Genomic DNA, 17336 nt, shown 5'->3' with positions numbered 1-17336 from the left:
AGTTTTAGTATTACATTCGTATGTTTCTTATGTATCATGTTAATGTTTCTAAAGTGACGTAGTATTGGAGTTGTGGAGATGGAGGAGATGGTGTGACGCCTGCCAGGCTGCAGACGACTGTATGAGAACATAAAACCAAATTTTAGAAAAACAAAATCAGTTGCGATTTTATTTTTCAGTTGTGTTTGTGCCACTAAAACTGGGTAGTATTTTAGAGACGAATCACTGCATTTCAAGCAGTATTTGTTCCACTAAAACTGGATTTTTATGTGACACGTTGCCACATTTCCAGCTGTGTTTTGCTGAGTTTCCAACAACCATTTTGCTGCCAAATCGTGGTGTTTTTTTGCAGCACATTGCTGCATTTCCAGTGATTTTTGTGACGTCAGTACTGGGTGATTTGGTGGGTTTTTTGGCAACACATCATTGTGTTTCAGGTAGTGTTTGTGCCACAAAAACTGTGAGGTTTCTAGTGACATGTTGCTGCATTTTCAGTGTGTTTTGTGCAGCCAAAGGCTATGAGGGTGGGGTCAACGCTGAGTTGACTTTGTCATCAGGAGGCGGAGGAGACGGTGGATGGTGTGACGCCTGCCAGGCTGCAGACGACTGTTTGAGACCACAAAATACCACGATAGCGAGGGCGTGATTCACGTTTTCTGGATTGTGTACGCTGACGGCATTAAACGTGCTGCTGATTAAAAACCTGCCTGTTTTAATGTTTGTTGGTCTCAAACAGTGGTCTGCGTCTGCGGCGAGTGTCGATGAATGACACATATAAAACAAGAAATATAACTTTTATATCGTTTGCAGAAACGTACGCCAACATTTCCTCAAACTGAATCCTTCTCAGGGCCCTCAAAAAGTCTGGTGCCGGCCCTGCGCCTCAGTGTGTGAATCTTTTGCAGGCCGCTGTGTGAATGTTTGGTCTTTTGTACCTTCCAGGAACAGTGCGGGCAGGAAGGAGGTAAATAAAAGCAGCTCACAAAACGATATGACGATTGTGACCCTGCACTTTGTGTTCAGGGTCATGAGAAAAGGTTTCATTAAAAAGGGATTATTTGGGACTCTGTCACTGAAAGATAAAGTTTCCCCTCCATGCTGCCCCTCCTCCCCTCCTCCCCTCCTCCCCTCCTCTCTGCCCTCGGTCCAACTCTCTCTTTCTGCCTCCCTCCCGCTGTAGTTGTGCTGAGAGACGCCCGGAGTGGAGCCCAGATCCTGCTGAGGGCTAATTAAATCCCCACCATCACCGACACCCCGCCTCCCCCCGCCGCTCCTCCACAGACAGACAGAGCCTCCTCCGCTGCCTCCGTCCTCTGCCTCCTCATGTCCCTGCAGGCGGAGCGGAGGGCAGAGCGAGCACTCACAGCACCGTGACGGGGATGGCGCTCCAGAGGCGGCTGGTGCTCGGCGTGGTGACGGTGGGCTCCCTGCTGTGCGTCTACATCCTGTGCGTGAACCTGGAGACGCCGCTGTCCTGGTCCTCGGTGCCTCTGAAGCATCTCCATGGCTTCATCCAGCGGACGAGCAGGTGAGTCAGACAGCAACACCTGAGCCCTGAGTCAGCGTTTTAATCGCTCCGCTGCTCTGAGACTTCTCCATGACGAGGGAAACAAAAACACAAACTGATGACTCTGGGATTTAATCTGAGGGCGTCCACATTTAACCGTGTCAAATTTCGAGTAAACGTTTCCTTAAAATGTTGGAGAAAAAAAACCAAACAGTTATAGTCGTCATAAACAACCAGGGAGTTTATTTTGCATCACTGTCCACTTTTATCACGTCCTGTAGTCCTAATTTTGTGTCTTTTACTTGTTTTGTGTCTCCTTTTAGTTGTTTGGGGTTTCTTTGGGGTAACTTTGTGTCTTTTTTGGTAGTTTTGTGTCTCTTTGTGGTCTTTTTGTGGCTAACAGTTTTAGTCCATTTCTTTCTCTTGGAGGGGATTTGGTGTCTCCTTGTATGAGTTTTTTTTGTGGTAATTTTGTATTATTTTTTGTCGTCTTTTTGTGTCTTCTTATATTAGTTTTGTGTGTCTTTTGGGTTTTTTTGCATCTCTTTTGTTTTGTTTTGTTTCTCTTTGTTGTTGTTTTTGTCTATTTTGTGGTTGTTTTGAGTGTCTTCCTGGTCAGTACAGGTTCATTTGAATAATGTGACATGTTGCATCACATTGGGCCCCGCGTCTGTTCCAGGTCTGCCTGTGATCCATTCGTGCTGAAGACCAAACAAAAGAGAAATGTACAAATGTAACATGTCTGTAGTGTGCAGAAATGTACGATGCCAAAGTAATGAAAATAATCAGAAAACTAATTTAACTCATTTTCAGCACAATAATAACCTTCAAAAAAGAATTAAAGAAAAAAATCACAGCATAAATAAATAAATGAATACAAGTTAAAAAAATTAAAAATGTTTTAGCATGACCTTTTTTAGATACAATATTTTCAATAAATAAAATAAAATAAAAACGTGGCCCAAAAAACAAAAACATAATATATATAATTAAATAAATAAATAAATAAATCGAAAATATTTTGCCATGACCCTAATAAGATACACTATTGTCAAAAGCATGTAAAAATGTACAGATAGTGTAGTGTGCAGAAATGTACAATGCCAAAATAATAAACAGAAAATCAATAGAATTTAACTATTTTCAAGTACAATAATAACCTTCAAAGAGGCAAAAAAGGTCATAATAAACAAATAATAAATAAATAAAAATTAAAAAAAGTTGTACCATGATCCTTATAGGGTAAAGTATTGTCAAAAGCAATGAAAAAATGTACAAATAATAATAGATTTATTTGTTACACACTATAAACAAATCTCAAAGTGCTACAAGATAAAATCATTAGCATTAAAACAAACAAAATATGAGCATATTTAAAGGTCATAGTGAGAGCTTAAAAGCAAAAAGTCAGTTAAAAGTCAAATGTTCTGCTAAAAAAAGGAATATTTTGAGTCCTTTTAAAAAAAAAACCAAATGAAACACATTCATAGTTTTCAGAAATGTACAATACCAAAACAATCAGAAAACGATGCGTTCATGTAAAACTCTGTCAATCACAGTGAGAAGGTGACAGAGAAAATGTGTTTTCGGCGCCTCAGAGTCATTATGTACGTCAAATTAAAAGCACTTTGATGTTTTACTGTCACTTTACTGCAGCGTGTTCAGTTTCACGTTTTTTCAGACAGCCGAGGAGAGCGGCACAGAATCGAGGTCAGACTCTGCTGCTGTGAAAGGGTTAAACTTTTAGATCATGAGTGCGTGGTATGAAAAGTTCCATGGGTTTTTTTGTGTAAGCGGCACTTATTCCCCGTCTCGTTGTATCATTGTGGTCTAACAAAGGAGCCACACAGCGCTCGGGCTGCACTAATGAAAAAAAGCCCCTGGAGTTATTCCGCTGGAGGTGGTCTCTCACACGCGTCTGTGAAATGTTAGCTTTGTTGTAACGGGCGGCGCTCCAGCTCTGAAAGCCGGCACGTCCAGATAAAATGCACCAAGTCTGGGGACAGAAATGTCTCTCAAAGGTCTGTTTCACGCACTGAATGTCTGCGTGTGAGCGTGCCGAGCTGCAGGTCTCTCATTCTGAAAAGCTGATCTTTAATTTGAAAGTCAGGTTAAAAATATCCTCGAGCTTCCTGCTCCTTTTGGATGGATGAGATCTCCGGGTTTTTAATGGACTGCTGGGCTTTTTACGTTCATGTAGTGTTATATTTATACACCAAAAAGTGCACAAAATCCAGATAGCATGTCTTTTTTTTCCCTTCAAGTTAATTTTTTATCAACTAAAATGCCTTAAAATGAGCTTGAGAGAAATTTCTTCTGCTTCCACTGAGACTCATAATCATAATCCCATCAAACATCCTGCCAGCTGAAACAAAGATGATGTTAAGCAAATAAAAATGTGTCAAAGAAATGCAATATTGTATTACTGATATTATTATTTTGTGATGACCCTATTGGAAGACAATATTGTCCGATGACACCTCCAAAAACAACCAAAGAAAAAAAACAACAAAAAAGTAAAATTTCAACAAAAATGATGTCAAGTATGTCAATATTAAGTAGGAATTAAATTGCATAATATTTAAGTTATTTCATTTAATTCAACAATCTTTTTTAGCACAATATCTCCCAAAAGAGTCAAAAAAGAAAAAAAAGCATTATAAAAAATAAATAATTTTAAATAAATGAAATAAAATGTTTTTGGTTGGTTGGTTGGATTAACTGAAAAATTAAAGAACAAAATAAAAGGTGGAAAAAGGTGAAAACAAGAAAATCATAAGATTAATTAAACATAAGGAACGTAATTATTATTTTAAATCATATTTAATTTGTTTATTTTAACAGATTTTTAAGAAACATACTTATTATTGTTTTAAATAATATTTTATTCATTAAATTTAACTTAACTAATTTTTCAGCCTATTAATTACATCCCAAAAGAATTAAAAAAAAAAATACAAACAATAAAATAAAATAAAATAATACCATGCACCCCCTAAAATGAAACACATGCAGTGTCATATTCAAAAAACTGGACAAATAAGGACAAATATTAATAACTTGGATTAAGTTTCATGTTGGTTTATTTAATCTTTCTCTGTTGCTCTTTACAAACTCTTCCAAGGTGAAAAAATCAAACACATCGAGGCTGTTTTCTGTCGTCTCTGCAGGTCAACCTTCGATCTCTGTTCAACATTAACAAGTTCCAGTTACACGTTAATACAGCTGCTGTATTGCGTTTGTGTCTCATTAGCGGCTTTATGAGGTTTACTCTCTGCGACATCAGCTGCGTCAGACTGAAGATAAGAGTCATGGTTACCCGAAACTGCAGCTCTCGTTTGCTGCAGGATTTCTCTCTGAAATATTGAGCTAAATGAGCATCATTAAAGTTGAAGTTTGACAGAAACATCATCAACGCTGCAAATCCCCGAGTTTAACAGGATGAGTTATAAGTGCTTTCTCTGCTGTATGATGTGACGTATCGAATGATTTGTTTTTGTCTGTAATTTAATATATTGCAGAAGCCAAAGACAAATTTCCACTAATGTGGATAATAAAGTTAATCTAATCTAATCTTAAAACTCTGGGAAAAAAGCCAGTAAGTGCATCTTGAGACAGGATTTATTTTATTTTATTTTTTTTAGAAAGTCCTGAAAGGATTACCCGAGAAGTTGTTTGTTGCTGAAAATGAATCACTAACTTTTTTTTTTACAGCTTAATAAGTTAGCCAGAAGAAAAAGTCTTTCTTGCTTCTCAAATGTGAGAATTTGCCATTTTTCTTCTTTTAAGCATAAAAGTAAATTTAACCCCCAAAAGGTTTTGATTGTTTGTTAGAGTTGATGATTTCTCACCATTTTCTGACATATTTTAATGAAGTCAATGTAAAAACATAATGAATACTTTTGGTGGATAATTAAAAAACAATATTCTGCTCTTAACCCCACAGCTGACGTCCGAATCTGACGTTGATTAAAGTCTGACCGGGAGATTGAAATAAATGATTTCAGCTTTTTCCACTGAGACAACATGCGCCTAAAACCATCTTTAGCTGAGGGGAGAGAAGATTGTCAGCGCCTTTAATAGCTCAAAAAAAACCAAAAAAAACACGGCCTCCACCCTCCTCATCATGACTCTAATATGTTTTCCAAGTTATGAAATGTGAGTCATAAATCAACTTATTTTTCTAAACAAACTTCAGATCCTCCCGTTTTCTTACGTAATTGAGTTTGTTTTGTGGAGAGTTATTAACTTACATGATAAATTAAATCAAATTAAATTACAAATCCAACATATTTTCTCATTTACCCCAAAGTGGTTTGTATCCACAGAGACTCACTGAACAATAAAATTAACCAGCTGAACACAAAAAACACCCTCATTTAGGAACTGAAACTCCACAGCAGAAACACCCATGGGTCCCTAAATAACAGCCACACCTGTGGGAACACAGCAACGAGCTGCAAAATAAAACTTTACAAGAAATTTAGCCACTTTTTCCTGAAAAACACCCACATCCTGAGGATAAAAAGCAGCAGAAAACACTACACCATTCCCTGAAAAAACATGTTTGGGAACTTAAAAGACCCTTAAAAAAACAGTCATAGAGGCCAGGAAAAAATACACATTTGGGAACGAAAAAGCTCCACAAAACACAGCAACAGGTTGCATGAAAAAAACATTCATATTTTGGGCTAAAGAGCAGGTGTAAACACAGCCACAGGTGCCTAAAAAAACACGCATGAATGGGAACTAAAACACAGCCAGAAAAACAGCCACAGGTCCCTAAAAAGAAACTATGTTTGGTCGCCAAAAATCTGCAGGGAACACAATTATTTGTTGCTGGCAAAAAAACAAAAAACATTCTCGGTTGTGGATTTCTAATCCTCTGGGAATACAGCCACAGGTCTCTAAAAATGTTCCATGTTTGGGAACTAAAAAGATGCTGGACAAAAGCCACATGTCCCTAAAAGCCCACTTTGGGAACTAAATGACCACCGAAAAAAACAGTCACAGTTCCCTAAAAATACCCACTTTGGTGGCTAAAAAGTAGAAGGGAACAAAATTGCAGCAGAAGGTCCCTAAAAACCCCACGTTTGGGAACTAATAATCCACTGAAAAAACAGCCTCAGGTCCCTAAAAATCCTTAAAAAAGAACGTTCGGAGGCTAAGAGCTGATCGGTGATCTGCAGCTTTGCAGGCAGAAATGTTCAGTGCCGACATTTTGACTGACTGTTCTGTTATTATTCCAAAAAAATTAACCATCAATCAACCAATCAATCAACCAATCAATCAATCAATCAATCAATCAATCAATCAATCAACCAATCAATCAACCAATCAGACTTCATTTCACTCTTTTACAAGCAAAACTGTAACACAAAGTGCTTCATAGATTGTAATTAATGAATTAATTCAAACATTGTAATTAGTTAAAAGGCTAAGATAAAAGAATAGAATAAACCAAGAGAAAAAACATTTAAAAAAAAAGATTTTAATCATAAGTAAAGTAAAATAAATAAATATATAAAAATAAAAGGATAACTATATATATTATAATAATATGATATAATATGAAATATTTGATAAAATGTTAAAAACAATAATAATAATAATAATAACAATAATAATAATGATAATAATAATAACAACAACAACAACAACAACAACAATAATAATAATAATCTTACCACTTCATGTTGTTGATTTATTTCGGCCGGCCTCACCTCCAGGTCTGTGTCTGTCTCCACAGCCGTTCTCGAGACTCTGCGGAGCCTCTGGACAGAGACGGGGACCGATGGACCGGTCGGCCTCCTGCGTCCACCGCTCGCCCGGAGCTCTCGGATTTAGATCTGCATCGGCACACACAGACTGTAAAGACTGAAACACAAAATCAACACAAACCTGCAGAGATCAGCGACCTGGGCGAGTCAAAGTCCACTTCAAGGTCTGCTGCAGATAAAACCTGGACCAGGACCAGGACCAGTACCAAAGGCCCCCCGCTGCTCCGGCTGGAGCCCACAAAGACCGCCAGAGCAACGGAGCCTCCGTTCATCGGAGACACGTACATGAATAAAGACGTCCCTCAACAAACAGTGAGTCCCGTCAGATGTTGTTGACCTCTGAAAATGACTGATGATATTTTTATTGTTTTTTTTTTAATAAGTTTATTGTTTTGGTTTGTGTTTATTTTAACCCTTTAGGACCCTGCTTTGATATCACACACACTCGCATCGCTCTGCACACAAAACGTGCCTTTCAAAATCAAGCTTTAAAAAATATTATTCATTAATATGATTTTCTACTTTCATTGAGTTTATTTTTTAACCAACACCAGTCCCAATCAGAAATATCAAATATTCATTAATTTTCAGAATTTTAACCCTTTAAATGCCAAGGTTTTTGTCACGATGCTACTATGTTTTTAGATGAAAAAAAACTAAGTCGATTATTATTTGTGTTTTAGAAAGAAATCCAGCCAGTTTGCTCAGGTTTCAAAGGGTTAACACTTTTTTTGCATTTAGCATTTGCGTGTAAACCTCTAAAGCACAAGAAAGATTTGTTTATTTTGTTTATTTATTCATTTATCCATCTCAAAAACGTGAGGGGAAACGGCAGTCCTGAGGCACGAAATGGAAAATAAATACATTAAGAAAATAAGTTATATATATTTGAATTAGAATCATGTAAGAAAGGTAACAAAAAATATAGATTCATTTTTATTATTTGTACATAGTTTTTATTTTATTTTAGCACTTTTTCAGGTTATTTCCTTTTATTTCTTACTTCTGTTGTGTTAGCTTAAAAAATTTTAAAAAATCTGGTAGTTTTCTTGTCACTTTTGACTCATTTTTTTGGCTCATTCCTTGTTGCTCATTATCTTCTTTTCATGCTTTTGAAAGAAAAAACATCTTTGCTCAGGTTTCAAAGGGTTAAGCTCAAACCACACGCAGGCAGACGAGGACGACGTTTCCACACGTGCAAACACGTGAACGCACGGATCATTTCTCTGGTTAATTGTGTGACCAGCTGCTGCTTCTGTGTGTCGATCATCGATCCGGCCTGCGCGCGCTCGCCTCTTATGTAACAGCTCAGAGCTCTTCCTAATTTTAACAGCTGGATCTGATCGACGTGAAGTTTGTTAATTATATCCGTCTTAAATGAAATGCAAACTGATAGTTAATGCAGCAGAAAAATGTGAGCGTCATAAAGACTGAAGGGTTAAAAGCTCTTGTTATAATTCTGGGATTTTAGAGAATCTGGAGGTTAATCTCGCAGCCGGCCGAGTGGAAATAATGAAGCCGGGTTCGTGATGATCATGTCATCAAACTTTCTGTGTGTGGATTGAAAATGCTTTTTTTTAACTTCCCGTCCCTCAGGACTGTCCGGACGGCGTCCGAAGTCGAGTCGCAAAGACAGAATTTGGTGGACTGTTTCTGCAGCACATTCCCGTCCTGCAGTGGGCCGAACTCGTCACTCCCGAAAATCACGAGCGGCTGAGGAAGTACCCCGGCGCCCACGGCTGGGAGGGGATCTCTTACAACAGTCAGTGTTTGTTCTTCTTGTTTCTGTAAATTTATATTTTCTTTATTCTCCTGTTATTAGCATTAATACGATGATGATCTCAGAATTAGGAGGAAAGTTTTCATGGAAAAATCCTACTCTTGTTGAAAGTTTTTCTTTTAAATTCAGAAAAAAAGCTGATTTTTTTTTTATACACACACAGAATTCACAAGATTTTCATTGTGTTAATTTGGAAAAATAAGCAGATTTATTTTACACAAAAAGTTGTCTGAGCGTTCTGAGATAATAATCGCGTTTATTCAGGAGAACACGAACTTTAGAAAATGATCTTGTTATTGTGGCAAAACAAGAATTCACAAGATTATTATGTCATTAATTTGGAAAAACAATTTTACAATATTACCTCATTAATTAAAAAAACCCTCATTGTTTCGATGATTCAGAAAAACAGGAATTTATGAGAATATCTTGTTAATTAAAAAAAAAGCAGATTGTTTTACATGAACATTCTGATCACGATTTTAAAATAATGATCTAATTCATTCACAAAAAATGGCTTTTTTTTTCATTGAAACCTTTTTCCATAATTCTGAGATAATAATCCAAACCAGTAAAACAAGAATATACAAGATTATTATCTTCTTAATATAAAAAACAGCAGATATTTTAAAACAGGAAAACTTTCTCCTAATTTTAGATTATGATCTTATTAATTCAGAAAAAAATAGCACATTTTTCCCATGAAAACTTTTCCCATCATAAATTTGTTGCTGATGTTAAAATTCTTGGATCCGCATCAAAACAGTTTTTTTTCATTTAATTAAGTGCAGAATTTTACAAAAAAATCTGTTGAATGATGTTTTAATCCTGCTGACGTGACCGTCTTTCAGGTCTATGAGTGTTTAATGCAAATTTAACTCAAAGTGAGTTTATATGAGACGAGTTGTGTCGACACCGAAGGCGGATTTGCGTCCCAAATATTTCCCTGCATAAGATGCAAAACATATTTTGGATGATATGATTGAGGACGTGCGCCTGTGAAGATGTTTATCGTGCGGAGATAACTGCTTCCTGCCCGAGCGCCCACACCTGCAGCAAACACACAAAACTGGATCTGTGGGCGGATCTAATTACACAGGCAGCGAAACAATCAGCGGTGCAGCTGCTAAATCTTATTCTCATGATTCCAGGATTTCTATAAATCCTTTAAGTGTGCGTCAAATAAATCCAGATTAAATGTGTGTGTGTGTGTGTGTGTGTGTGTGTGTGTGTGTGTGTGTGTGTGTGTGTGTGTGTCCACAGCGCTGCAGGAAACTCTGTCCGTCCTCAACTCCTCCGCTAACTGGCTGATGTTGGACGACTGGAAGCAGCGCGGCAGTAGATCAGAGTGCAGCCGCTGCGCCGTGGTGGGAAACGGAGGCATTCTGAAGGACGCGAAGAAAGGGAAGGAGATCGACGCTCATCACTACGTCTTCAGGTAGACGGTGAACCTCGACGCGTCCCGAGTTTCCTCACCTGAGCTAAACTCCGCCCTGACACTAAAGTACAAAAAATTAAATAAAAATAAATAAAAGCCACATATTTTTAGGCGGCTGGTTTTGGGCCTTAACAGGTTTTAGGAAGCTTTCAGAATTTTAGGACATTTGTGGGATTTTAGGACATTTTTCAAATATTAGTTTTTTTCAGATTTTACATTTTTAGAATTTTAGGAAGCTTCGTTCAGCGTTTTGCCGCCTTGTTTTTTGAAGGATTGAAGGATCATTAACAGGATGTCCGCGTTGTCGTGTTTGTGGTTTCATTCGTGGACACGTGTGACCTGCAGGACTAACGGGGCCATCATTAAGGGCTTTGAGGAGGACGTGGGGTCTCGGACCACCCACTACACGTTCTCCACCAACACGCTGATGAACTCCATGAGGAGCTACGCCGGCGCCGGGTACAGAGGACCCCCGCTGTCCGAAGTGAGGACCCCAAAAATAAAACTGTTCCTCTGTGAAACGCTGAAATCAGAAATGTCAAAGTGTCCCTCTGCTGCTCTTCAACAGGAAACGCGATACATTTTCCTGCCTGATCACGACCGCGATTACCTGCTGATGAAGGCGGCGGCGACGCGCACGCCGGTGGAGAGAGGACCGGAGCGCGGCAAAGAGTAAGAGACACTCACACACTCCCGCCATCGATCAGCCAATCAGACTTTATTTGTATCAAACACACAAACAAACTGACATTTCTCTGATTTTAGCACGTTTCTAGGATTTAAAGACAATTCTCACATTTAAGCACATTTCACATATTTTAGCACATTTTTAGGATTTTAGGACGTTTCTAGGATTTATTTTAGGAAGCTCAAAGTCTGCACAAGCACCAGCACAAAAATGTGAACAAAAAAACCCCAAAACAGCGCTCATTAAAACCAGAACCTGAAGAAACGCCAACATAAGCGACAAAACACCAGAGGCAATACATAGAGAGATAAAAATAAATAAATAGAATAAATAGGTGAGTAAATAAGTCGGTAAATAATTTTTTAAAAAAAGATAGATAAATAAATAGGTAATTATATAGTTAAATAGACAAATAAATAAATAGGTAATAAATAGGTATAAAAAATAAATAACTAAAATAGTCGAACTGTAAATAAGAGGTAAATGAAAGAATAACAGCACAAAGTAAAATAATAAATAAATGTTAAAAATAATAAAATATAGGAAAATATTGATTTAAGTCGTGAAACTGTGAAACAGACTAAATGTATAAATAAATAAATAGTGAGTGGATGCCTCAGCAGTCTCACTGTGGTGAATTTAGTTGCATCATTTTATTAAATTTTGTTTACCGGCTCTCAGTAATTATTTAATTAGTTTTGAATCACTTTTATTTTGGAGATAAATGTTTGTCAAAGGTGTTTCGGCTATAAAGACTTTTGTAATTATTGTTTATATTTGAAACACATTTAAAAACAAACAGGAGCTGGCAGAGTTTGAGTCGGCTGTTTGAAAACCTGAACAAACATTTTTAACAAAGATGAGGCGTCTTTTCTTCCTCACACCTCTTTCACAAACTCTGCTGCGTACACTGCCGCTCCCTCTGAGCGCGTCCTAAATCTGTTTCATTCATCTGCAAACACGTCTTTGTGCTGAACAATAGTCTCTGACTCGACAGCTTCAAACACGTTAGACCACAAGTGTCGCCTTCATCGCCTTCATCGCCTTCATCGCCTTCATCGCCAGCAGAGAGGCTTCTCTGTAACTGGAGGCAGCTGGAAAAAATCCGGTCACCCTCCCATAAGGAGTATTTTATTTTTAATTTGCAAAGATGTTTTTGCATCATATGAGGTGATATTTCAGGTGACCGGAAATTTCAAAATGATTTAAGTTTTGCACAAATCTGTGAAGGAAACCCACAACGGCGGCTCTCACAGTCCTCAGAGGTCAGATCCGACTCCGACACTCAAACCAACTCAAACACGGACAGATGTTAACATCCGAAAATTACGTTTTCTGATCAGGTTTCATTCTTGTTAAAATTTTAACAAGCACCTTATTTTCTGGTGTTTTTGTGAGAAAAACGAGCATGAGACGCAAAAACGTTCCCCTTGTGTTGGCGGTATTTGTATTTATGTACTAATGTGGTATTTTCTCTGCAGTCCAACAAAGTACTTTGGAGAGGACGTGTCAGCCGAAAAGCTGAAGATGTACAACCCCGACTTCGTCCGTTACCTCAGAAACAGGTGAGCAGAAAGCGGAGCGACAGATGATTTAAACACCAGAAACTTCCAGATACTGAATGTAACTGAGTACATTTACTCAAGTACTGCGCTGAAGTACAGATTTCCTTTTCATTTCACTTTATACTTTGACTCCAGTACATTTCAGAGGGAAATCTTTACTTCATTACATTTATCTGACAGCTTTATTTACTAAACAAATTCAGATTTTTGCATCAAATCATTTTCATAAAATAAATTATCACAAAATTTATACAAGTACAGCTGATGTGAGTAATTTATTAAGCAGTTAGATTAAATTAATGGCAACTAATGTGAGAAACATTTAAGTCATTTTCTATTTTTAGATTTTTTTTCAGTGTTTATTTTTAGCATTTTGAGTGTTTTTGTTTTATATTTTCTTTTTAATAAGGTTTTAGTTTATTTCTCTGTTTGCTTTTAATATTTTTAATACCTGATTATATTTAATTACTTTTAACTTTTCAATGCAGAACTTTTCTAAGTACGAGTATTTTCACTGTGTGGTATTAGTACTTCTATTTAAGTAAAGAAACTAATATTTCTTCAACCGCTTCATCTTATCATTTTAAAAAAGTTTGAGGTTGTTTTTTCTAATTTTTTAAATATATATTTAAAAAAAAACATTTTCATTGCAGACTTTTACTTGTAACTGAGTATTTTCACAGTTGTATTAGTACTTCTATTCAAGTAAAGAAACTGAATACTTCTTCCAGCTCTTCATCTATGTTTGACTTGTATTTTGTTTCAGATTCCTTCGTTCAAACGCTCTGAAAACCAAATATAAGAACATTTACCGTCCGTCGACGGGAGCCGTGATGCTGCTGGCCGCCCTGCACGCCTGCGATCAGGTGAGCCTCGGCAGCTGCTTCACGTTTCCGTCAGCTGTTCGTTTCCTGCGGGGCGAGACGGCACTCGCCTGATGGCGTGAGAACGTTTCGGCTGGCAGCAGTTTGCCTCGCAGCTCTGATGTTGTGCGGCCTCGATCACGTGACTCAGTCGAACCACAGAGTTCTCAGGAAACATGACATCGCTCTTTTTCTGTGCCGACTGATTTCATCTGTCAGACCTGCCGCTCAGCGAGTCGTGACACGATTTAGACCTCAGAAAATGAAACCTGTTTAGATTTTCGGCTCATCAGATTGCATAACTCGTGTGATCCTGATCCTGATCAGGGGTTTGCTGGTGCAAAAAGGCAGATTCGTGTCACACAGTTATTATTATTATTATTTTAAATTTGGCTGTATCTTAATTTGGCTGTGATTTTTCAGGCTTTTTTGTCTTTGGCACTTTTTGCAATTTATTTTTTGCAGGTTTTTCTATACGGTGAGTTTTATAGAAAACATGGTGGGCCTGCAAAAATTAAAATTCCCAAAGTTGTATAGTTTATAGTCAGAAACTGTAAAAACAGAAGTTATATTTGGATTTTTAAATTTCTGACAATTCTTGAACACCTCGTGTGCAACAAACTCTTCAAATATTTTCCCAAAGTCACTAAAGGACATTAATACATAAAAATGTTGTTATTGTTATTATAAAATTTTGTATAAAAGATTCGGGGCTGAAGCCTCGGACGATCCTGACTGTACGTTTGTGTTTGTTTTGTCGATGAAGGTGAGTGCGTACGGCTTCATGACTCCGGACTATAAGAACTACTCTGACCACTACTACGACAGCAGCTACCACCCGGTGGGCTTCTTCATCAACCACGACCTGCGACTGGAGATGACTCTGTGGCAGCAGCTGCACCAGGCCGGCCTCATACGGCTCTACATGCACAACTGAATTCAGGTCGACCAGAAATCTCGTCATCCCGTCTGCACGGCACAGGTCACCGGCGGGGTCGGCGGTCGACGGTGGGGCAGGAGGTCCAAAAATGGACGACTTTGTCTCAGAGTCTTTCTGAGACAAAATCTTTCAGAGTCTTTCAGAGTCTTTGTGTATAGAAGCCAATGAGAGACGTACGAATCTAAATTTTGACATCCACTAAATACATAATATTAAAAACTAAAGTGAATTCATAACATTGAAATATTTTACTTTTAAAACCATGTAACAGAATTTATTTGTTCTGAATTCATCTAATCGACTCTAAAACATGAGATTTCTGGATCTGCAAATTCAAAACTTGAATTCGATCATTTATGTTCATGATAAGGGACATGAGCGCTCGGATGAGCCATTTGAGAATTCTAAATTAAATAAAATTTGGCTGATTAAAAGTAAAAAAAAAATTGCAACAGCTATTCAAATACCAATAGTTATGTGATTTATTTTTGATTTAAATGTAATTTTTATTTGGATTTGACCAATGTAAAGTGAGCAACGTAGATCTATATTTTGAAACTGTTTTCGGATCTGAAAATGACCAATTTAATTTGACTTAAATTTTCAAGTCGAAGTTTTAGAATTAAGTTTTTTTTGAGTGAAAGTATCATTTTTTTTGGATTAGTGACATCAATTTAAAAAAAATTCTAATAGCTGTGAACATGAAAAATATTTTCAAATTCAGCTTTTGAAATTGCAAATCAGGAAATTTAAAATTATTTTAATTTCAAGGAAATGTTGAATTTGGAGCAAATAAATTCACATACGTGGTTTTCAAAGTGAAATAATTCAATGCTTTAAATTCAGTGGTGTTTAAATTTCACTGCTAAGTGTTCAGAGGATGTTATAATTTAAATACTTTCGTCACGCGTTTGCTTCCATATTCATGACTCTGAAGTGAGCAAAACAAAAAAGTGGCTGGAGTTTTCTTTTTATGAAGGAAACTTTTTTTTATGACAGCTGCTGTCGTCGTTCAGCATTGAGTTTTTTTTTAAGTTATTATTATTTAAATTCTTCTCTTTTTTTTAAGAATATTTTGAAAAAGTCATCCTTGAAAGCATGTTTTTGGTAATTTGGTGATTGAAAGACCGTCAGTTTGCTGCGTCAGAGACGAACAGCATGTCAGATCTGCTCGGCTGCTCGCAGACAACATTTAAAGAATCACGCTTGAGTTTGCAGCAGCTTGTAACGACGCTTTCAAACCCAAATTTAGCAAATCACCAAAACTGAGCTTTCGAGGATGAGTTTAGAGCGTCTCATACAATCAGTCTGTGGCTGAGTTAAACATCACTTTTCTTAAGCTGCTTTCAGGCGCCTTTCACAAGTATTTAACCCTTTGAAACCTGAGCAAGTTGGTGTGATTTTTTTTTTTTTTCAAAACCTGGGGAAAAAAGGCAATGTGCAACTTTGTAAAAAATAATCAACAAATTGCATAAAAATTAGTGGATTTAGAGATTTAAACCTTGAGAAAGGTGAAATTTCTTTAAAAAAAAACCTGGGACAAAAAGCAATGAGCAACGCGGTATGAAATGATCCACAAGTTGCAAGAAATGTGTAGATGTAGAAAATTACTTTTTAAAAAGCTATGGAAAAACTATATTTATAATTATCAAAATTACATATTTAAAAATATTTTTCAGTTATTATTAAATCGTTGCCTCTGTATTTTTACTTTTTTTATTTTATTTTATTTTTTCAGGTCCTTTTCTCTTTTTCCACATCTTGTTTGCTTTTTTTAATTTACTTTTAATACTTTTTTTCTTACTGAAAGTTACTTTTTTTTCGTACTCTTTACTGATATCTTGCTAACTTTTGGCTCATTTCTTGTGTTGTTCATTGTTTTTTTTGTTTTGTTTTTTTTAAGAAATAAGCCTACTTGCTCAGCTTTCAAAAGGGTTAAAGTAGTTTCTTGTGTGATACAGCGTGTTGACAAGGGACAAGTCTGTAGTTAAGTTGGCCACTTGCTTAAAATATCCCGTCTCCCCGCCCTAAATAGACGGCCCGAGCACTGCTGGCAGTGGCCAAAGTCTATTCTGACATTTACTTAGATTATGTTCTGAGTCTGTGTGTGTGTTTGCACTGAGTGACTACAGAGCGCATCACGAAAACGTGTGTAATCACTTTAAGGGACTTAACTTATTTTTCTTACATTTTGAAGCACACAAGTGTCCTTTTCATTTTTACGAGGTGCCACACTGTGACGATCAGAACACTGCGTGGGCTCTAAAGTGCCTTTTTTAATGTGAATCAGCAGTTTGGACGAAGCGTTTGTGTCCGAGGTGATTCAGGACGTTTCCATGACGACACCAACGAGAAAGTCAGTGGCATTTTTGGCTTTGTTTGGATTCAACGGTGGTTGCCGAGGACTCGCCTCGTAGAATCCGCCGCCACACCTGGACTCGTGTCTGAGCCGGGACAATGAAGTTTCTGAAGATTTACTGTTACTCAACTCAAACTGGACCGAGGAATCACATCCTCGACATCACAGATGCATTTTTATTGTATCAGCAGCAAAAACAACATACTGTAGCTCTGAGACGGAGGGAAGAGAAACCAAAGACTAAATGGAAATCAGGGAAAACGTGCTATTTTTTTTGTGTATTATCGAATCGATGCATATTCAGACAAAGTGATGCAGTCATCTGAAATACTGGATCATATTTTGACAAATAGGTCCTTTTTAGTGCAATTTCTGACTGATTTATAAAATCTGTATAAAAGGAAACTGTGATTATA

General features: G+C 37.2%; 1 protein-coding gene across 1 annotated transcript in view; it reads left to right on the top strand.

The window, feature by feature from the left end:
- Window positions 1-17336, top strand: part of st6galnac (ST6 (alpha-N-acetyl-neuraminyl-2,3-beta-galactosyl-1,3)-N-acetylgalactosaminide alpha-2,6-sialyltransferase) — an 18883-nt gene extending 1547 nt beyond the window's left edge. Inside the window, exons 2-10 of the mRNA XM_088069952.1 lie at window positions 1181-1528; window positions 7257-7599; window positions 8884-9049; window positions 10331-10505; window positions 10851-10989; window positions 11074-11177; window positions 12675-12758; window positions 13525-13624; window positions 14388-17336. Coding sequence (XP_087926078.1) covers window positions 1380-1528; window positions 7257-7599; window positions 8884-9049; window positions 10331-10505; window positions 10851-10989; window positions 11074-11177; window positions 12675-12758; window positions 13525-13624; window positions 14388-14558 — 1431 coding nt within the window. The 5' untranslated portion in view covers window positions 1181-1379 and the 3' untranslated portion in view covers window positions 14559-17336. The remainder of the gene's footprint in view (window positions 1-1180; window positions 1529-7256; window positions 7600-8883; window positions 9050-10330; window positions 10506-10850; window positions 10990-11073; window positions 11178-12674; window positions 12759-13524; window positions 13625-14387) is intronic.

This window comes from Plectropomus leopardus, chromosome 19, assembly GCF_026936395.1.
Source record: "Plectropomus leopardus strain MGB_pleo_1.0 chromosome 19, ASM2693639v1, whole genome shotgun sequence".
Classification (NCBI taxonomy): Eukaryota; Metazoa; Chordata; class Actinopteri; order Perciformes; family Serranidae; genus Plectropomus; species Plectropomus leopardus.
Note: the sequence above shows the minus strand (reverse complement) of the source record. Positions and strands in the feature narration are given on the sequence as shown.